The 7,229-nt window shown below is 37.0% G+C and overlaps 1 protein-coding gene across 6 annotated transcripts in view; it reads left to right on the plus strand.

Moving 5' to 3' along the window:
• IPO5 (importin 5) overlaps window positions 1–6,710 on the plus strand; it is a 70,914-nt gene extending 64,204 nt beyond the window's left edge. For all 6 annotated transcript variants that reach the window (XM_055359955.2, XM_031001191.3, XM_031001192.3 and 3 more), the window contains 5 exons: window positions 350–472; window positions 2,094–2,313; window positions 3,209–3,437; window positions 4,619–4,760; window positions 5,369–6,710. In XM_055359955.2, coding sequence (XP_055215930.2) covers window positions 350–472; window positions 2,094–2,313; window positions 3,209–3,437; window positions 4,619–4,760; window positions 5,369–5,455 — 801 coding nt within the window. In that variant the 3' untranslated portion in view covers window positions 5,456–6,710. The remainder of the gene's footprint in view (window positions 1–349; window positions 473–2,093; window positions 2,314–3,208; window positions 3,438–4,618; window positions 4,761–5,368) is intronic.
• Window positions 6,711–7,229: the final 519 nt, after the last annotated feature.

Consider the following 7,229-nt stretch of genomic DNA (forward strand, 5'->3'; position numbering starts at 1 on the left):
GCTGAAAACAAAGTAAAAATAGTAAAAACACCTTTGTTTCAGAATGTAGAAATTAGAAATAATTTTTCAACCCATCTATTTTAAGTATGTTCCAAGGAAAATCTTTGCAATAAATACAGTTCTTGCCACACACCTTTGTCTTTCGAGGTAAGACTGGCCTTTGATTAGTAAGAGACATGATAACCCACCCTTGAAGGTTACTCCAGTCTCTAGACTCTTGATTTACCCTTAAAACAGGAATGAGAAATTGATTTTCTGCATTTTTTAAGGTTTTTATAAATGTTACTATTGATAATAGAAAATGTACTTTTTAATCCATATGGGTGTGTATGTGTATGTTTTTTTTTAGGATGATAATGATGTTTATATTCTGACCAAAGTGTCAGATATTTTACACTCAATATTCAGTAGCTACAAAGAAAAGGTGTTACCATGGTTTGAACAGCTGCTTCCATTAATTGTCAACCTCATTGTAAGTGTTACCTCTCTTAATAGTTGTTTTGCGTAGTTTACCTGGAATTCTTTTCACTGCAACGTAAAATCTAATGCTTGAAGTTAAAGTGGGTCTCAGAAATGATTGTTTCCATTGTACATCTTTGATTTTATCAAGTTGACTGCATTACCCTGGATATTTTCTCATTCATTATATGCTTGAAGATTCCTAACTTGGTTTTCCATAGGCCAATTCAGTTCTAACACATCTGAAAGATATACAAGTGATTTTTTAATTATTTCAGATTATCTGTGCCCTCCTAAATTAATAAAAGGAAACAGAATGGTTACTTCTTTTTTAGTGGACCATAGATAATTCAATTATCTTTGTTATGTACTACCAGCAATCATGGATTATGGATAATGGATAATTTTTTTTTTTTTTTTTTTTTTACCTTCTCTCACCCTTATATTTGATTTTTTTAAAAATGTTTTATAGACTTCTTTTTGTTTGTTTGTTTGTTTGTTTTTCTCAAGATGGAGTCTTGCTCTGTCGCCCAGGCTGGAGTGCAGTGGCACAATCTCGGCTCACTGCAACCTCTGCCTTCTGGGTTCAAGCAATTCAGATGCACGCCACCACACCCGACGAATTTTTTGTATTTTAGTAGAGATGGGGTTTCACCACGTTGACCGGGCTGGTCTCCAACTCCTGACCTAGTGATCCACCCGCCTCGGCCTCCCAAAGTGCTGGGATTACAGGCATGAGCCACTGCGCCCAGCCTACACTTCCTATTTTAAAGCAGTTTTAGATTCACAACCAAATTGAACAGGAGGTACAGAGATCATGTGCCTCTGCCCCCGTGCGTGCATGGCCTCAGCACCATTAACACCCCCCATCACAGTAGTAGATACATGTGTTTCCGTTTATGGACCTACATCAACACATCATATAATGGCCTATGTGTATTCAGTTTTTTTGTTTGTTTTGTTTTTTTGTATTTTTAGTTGTGTTTTTTTGTTGGGTTTTTAGTAGAGATGGGGTTTCACCATATCGGCCAGACTGGTCTCAACCTCCTGACCTTGTGATCCGCCCACTTTGGCCTCCCAAAGTGCTGGGATTACAGGCGTGAGCCACCTCGCCTGGCTGTGTATTCGGTTTTTAAAAAATATATTATAAATTAGCAGCTATCATCAGATGTTTGGAATTTTTCTTTTTGGCTTTCAGTTTTGCCTTTTATTGTATTAAGTAGTGCAGTACATTTTTAAAAGATTCAGGCACACATGACTTAGCCTGTTGAATAAATGCTATAAGTTAAGATCTTTGCAGCTTTTATTATTATTGTATTTTTTTAATGTAGCATTACCATTGTCTTTTTTACAAAGTAAATTTATATACAGTGCTGCCACTGTCAGTTCTTCTGTGTGATAGTGTCAGATTGTAGAGTTCTGTAACAAATCATACAAGTCTTTGAACCTAAATTTTATTAAACCTGTGTATTTGATTGAATATCGTTGGTCACAAGAAGTGGTTGTTACTATGTTTTCTTTTTTCTTTTGCCTGTATCAGGAATATCAATGTAAGCAGATAGTCTATAGTGAATATTTCTTTACATTCTTGTGTACACCAGTATTTGAAGCTTAAAAGAGAATTTCTTTTGTAGTGTCCACATAGACCATGGCCAGACAGACAATGGGGATTATGCATCTTTGATGACGTCATAGAACACTGTAGTCCAGCCTCATTTAAATATGCAGAATATTTCTTAAGACCAATGCTCCAATATGTATGTGACAACAGCCCAGAAGTCAGGCAAGCAGCTGCATATGGCCTGGGAGTCATGGCACAGTATGGTGGAGATAATTATCGCCCTTTTTGTACAGGTACCTTTGCTTATTCAGTTACGTGCATTTCACTCCAGACATCCTGTGAATCCCTACTTTACTCTCTTTACCACACTCCCAAACATTATTTGCCTATTTCTGCTGTAGTCTGTTTTCAGACATCTCATCTGTAGCATTTAGGATTTTAGATGATAAAAAGATGATTTATTCTCATAGAAATAGAATCAAAGACATCCCCTGCCCCCAGCCTTCCAGGGTGCGTTTCTCTTTGCGTTTTGGCAATATACAACAGCCTTAGAATAGGACTTTTTTTTTTTTTCTTTAATTGAGACGGAGTCTCACTGTGTCACCCAGGCTGGAGTGCAGTGGCATGATCTCGGCTCACTGCAACCTCCGCCTCCCGTGTTCGAGCAATTCTGCTTCAGCCTCCTGAGTAGCTGGGACTGCAGGCGCATGCCACCACGCCTGGCTAATTTTTTCTATTTTTAGTAGAGATGGGGTTTCACCGTGTTAGCCAGGATGGTCTCGATCTCCTGACCTCGTGATCGGCCCACCTCAGCCTCCCAAAGTGCTGAGATTACAGGCGTGAGCCACCACGCCTGGCAGAATAGGACTTTTAAAACTTACTGGGGAATATAGTTAGGCAGCTTTTAAAGTTTAAGGACCCTCGGGTGATGTGATGAGTACTGTGAATCTGGAGGCCACTAATCTCTCTGGGTCTCTAAGTTAGTAGAGGGCTAGTGCTCCTGTCCATGCTGGGGCAGTCCCCCCTCTGTTGCCATTCTGTAATGACATAGCCAAGAAGACAACACTTCCCATACACTTTAACATTTCTTTACCATAATCAATATCTGAACCAAATACAAAAATATATATATTCATTTGCATGAAAATGTGAGGTTTTAGCTGAACTTCTTTCAAATGCTTATTTTAGAAGCACTTCCCCTGCTGGTAAGAGTTATTCAGTCTGCGGATTCTAAGACCAAAGAAAATGTCAATGCTACAGAGAACTGCATCTCAGCAGTAGGGAAAATCATGAAGTTCAAGCCTGACTGTGTAAACGTTGAAGAGGTCCTTCCACACTGGTTATCTTGGCTTCCACTACATGAAGATAAAGAAGAAGCTGTTCAGACTTTCAATTATCTGTGTGACCTGATTGAAAGGTAGGAAAGCAAACTGTGACCTTATTTCCTTCTCCTCCACAGTGCTTCCTGGTTTTTCTTGCCTAACATCAGTCTTTTAAGGTTTAACCACATGATCTCTGCACAGTCCTCAGTTGTATAGGTTTATAATAGCGCTGTCTTTATAAATCATATTAAGAAACCATATCACAGTTAACATTGCCCTTATAATAAGGTCTAATTTTGAGTTATTCTTTATGAAATTAGATTCAACAGATGAGGCACTTTAATTATTTATTTCTTTGTTTTTAAATTTTTTTGGTAGCGACAAGGTCTTAACTGTTTTACACAGGCAGGTCTCAAACTCTTAGCCTCAAGAGATCCTCCCACCTCAGCCTCCCAAAGTGCTGGGATTACAGGCATGAGCCACCAAACCCAGCCTAAGGGAATGTTGTTTAGTGTCTGTTTTCTAAGTCCAAGTTCCCCCCAAATATCAGTCAGATCTAAGCTCTGTTGCTATTATTATTTTTAGGTTATGAATAAATTCAAGGGCTACAACCACTGCCACTATTGTAGCAATAGGCCAACAGGTATATTCTCCATACTTGTTTAAGTTCAGGTTCACATAAGAAATGGGTTTGAGTCTTCCACTGACCATATCATTAAGGAATGTAACAGCCATCCTGCAGACTACATGCTCCTGACCTGCTCCTGCATCTGAAATGACCAGGTCTTAATCATGCTATTTGATCATCTTCCTTGGAAACGACTACTCTGAAATTCTCTTAGTGAGAAAGACTAGAATTCTTAAATTCGCTGTCAGGTTTTTTCCCGTTAAACTTGCCTGAGTTTATTTCCCAGTTTATTCTTGAAATGTTTATATAATTTTTTTGAACTTCAGAGTTATTTTAGAAGGTATTTTGTAGTAGCAAAATAAAATTTGTGTTAAGAAACTTATTAATAATACAAAACATTTTTTTAACACATCACAAATTATTTATAAGATATTTAGAGCATTCTGTTGTTTGGCCCTTAAAACAATCCTGAGAGATGAGCCCAGTATTTTTTTTTTCTAATTTATGTAGAAAGAAACTAAAGAGTTCGTATATAAGATTGGCTGGTTTTCTTCCTACTGAATTTAAAAGGCCATTGATTTTAGTGAACACATAATCATATTTCTCGTTATAAATTTCACTTACTAAGGTTTTCTTCTCATTTGTCAGTAATCATCCAATTGTTCTTGGCCTAAACAATACCAATCTGCCCAAAATATTCAGTATAATTGCGGAAGGAGAAATGCACGAGGCAATTAAACATGAAGATCCTTGTGCCAAACGTCTGGCCAATGTCGTTCGCCAAGTACAGGTAAGCTGATTTGGTTGAATTGGGGAAGGGGAGATAAAACCTTTTTTTCTTTATATTCCTCTATGAGAAGAAACTAGAAATCTAATGAGCTAAGGAAATTTTATTTTTATATTTTCATAGTCTCTTGTCTTCAAGCCTCAAATGGATTATACTTAATGTAATCCATCCGTATGTACTTATTATTTATTAGAATTAAAACCTTCATCTTAGGACATTTTGAGCTTACCAGTTGGTGCTTAACACAAGCTTATGTGTAGTTTTTCTGCCTATCTGAAGAAAAAAATAACGAGATTTAATAATAACTTGTCATCTGCCAAAAAACTTTATATGATTTTTACTTCCTATATTCATGTGGTATATGGGTTACTTTAAGATGTTACCTGCTTAGTGTAGCTTTTTCAATGCAAAAATGAAGAAAACTTACTGGAAATGAAATGAACTTTAAAAAAATGAACAGATTTCTTGCTTTTACAATGATACTCATCAAAATAATTTACCTAGGGAGAAGGTATTTTGCCATTATTACAGTCTACCTATGATGATGATTAAAATCCTTCCAAATGAGCATTTCGTCCTGTCTAAGTCTGTGAAAATGTTTCTTTCCCTAGACTTCTGGAGGACTGTGGACTGAGTGCATAGCACAGCTCAGTCCTGAGCAGCAGGCCGCCATTCAGGAGCTCCTGAACTCTGCGTGAAGGGCCTTAATGTCACCCACCAGAAAACTAACTCCAAATAAATGCTTACCCTTTCGTTTAGGTTTCTTTGTTTTGTTTTTGAGCAAAAGAGATCGGTAGTGTTGTGTGTAGGCCATTCTTCTGGAGAGCCACAAGCAGGAGGAGCAGCGCTGTGTTGCAGAATGGAGTTTCCATGGATTTCTACTAGACCACTGAGGGAGTTCCTGGAAGCCCTGCGGTAGCTAGCACTGAAGAGTATTTTTCTATTGGTATAACCCACCCACCTGAAGGGGAAAGGGAAATCAAATTAATTTTTCTCGTTAGACATAAGGAAATTTAAGGAAAAACAGCTTTAAGAACAGTTACTCAGCGTAGATGTGTGTTCACACAAATTGCTCTGCGTTCAATGTTCATTGTGAATTGGAGTGTGAGTCTTTCTGTAGGGTAGAAAGAAGCCTACTACCCAGCAAACCAGTAGACCCAAAAGTTGAAAAAAACTGATGACAGACAACAAGCATGAAGATGGCATATTTGATGTCACTTTGGTTCTTTTTCCCAGAAGGCTTATACAGTGACTCAGTCGGGAAGCTTTCCAGCTTCCAGCCCTTGAATGTGAAGTGTCATTGGCATGTCTGGCAGTAGTCTCTCATTCACTCCTCAATAAACAACATTGAATACAAAAGAGGCTTGTGTAAAAACTCAGTACTGTCTGGCTTGGATTCATTTCATGTTTTTAATATAAGAATGATCTAATATTTTTTTAAAGTAATAGCTATCAGTAATAGCTGAGTGTTTTTTCCCCTAATATTTTCCTTGTGCAATTCAGACTTAAGCATCGAGTTTTTACCATCTTCCACTTTAAGCTAAGTTATGATACCTATTCCATTCACAATTGGTGTTCTTTTTAAGGTTTGCAAATTTCAACCAATTTTGTAGCTAAGATTGTTCTGATCAGTTCAAAAAGATTTGGCTTAGTGTTTTCATTGCAAATTATAATTGCTGTAGAGCCACACACAACTTTTGAACTTTTAATTATAAGTATTATGGCTAAAGTTATTTACTGAAAATTTCAGTAAAATGTGTGAATGTTTCTTTATGTATTAACCTCATAGCAGTAAATGACTTGCTGTTGTTTAATTTTTCTAAGGCATCTTAATAGACTTCTGTTGAAAACTTCAGTGTTAACATTTTTATAGTTTGTACTAAATTTAACCGTGATATAAAAATGAATTTTATGCATAGATCAGAATTTTAAATTAAAGGTTTTTTCTTTAAATGATTTGTATTACTTTATTAAAACTAAATCTGAAATGGAATAGAAAATAGAATGGATTACATACAGATGGTTTCCTTGTTAGCAGATGCCCTTCAAATATATTTTACGTTTGCAGCACAACACCATTGCCCGGAGGCTTCCGAATCTAGCAAAGCAGCACATTAAATGACTCCACATGCGCAGTCCTTGTGTTCAGTGGATGAATACCTGTGGGCGCTTGTAATATGTGGTAATATTTGGAGCTTTATAGCCTGTATTCCTTGGGAGAAAAAAATGGGAATTGGAGTAAAAAGTGTGTCAAGACAACCCCTTTCTGCTTTCTTATGTAGCATCTGCAAAGCCGATTCATGTACTGATGCCAATCAGCTAGAGCAATGTAGGCTTTTTTTAATTTAAATTATTACTACACTTGCAGAAAAGAAACATGTTAAAAACATGGCACACCTGCAGGATTTCAGATGACAGTGTGGTCAGAAGATGTTTTTTGGGAGAACCTAGTGTTTTCTGGGCACTATGCTA

Source organism: Gorilla gorilla, chromosome 14 (genome assembly GCF_029281585.2).
Source record: "Gorilla gorilla gorilla isolate KB3781 chromosome 14, NHGRI_mGorGor1-v2.1_pri, whole genome shotgun sequence".
Classification (NCBI taxonomy): Eukaryota; Metazoa; Chordata; class Mammalia; order Primates; family Hominidae; genus Gorilla; species Gorilla gorilla.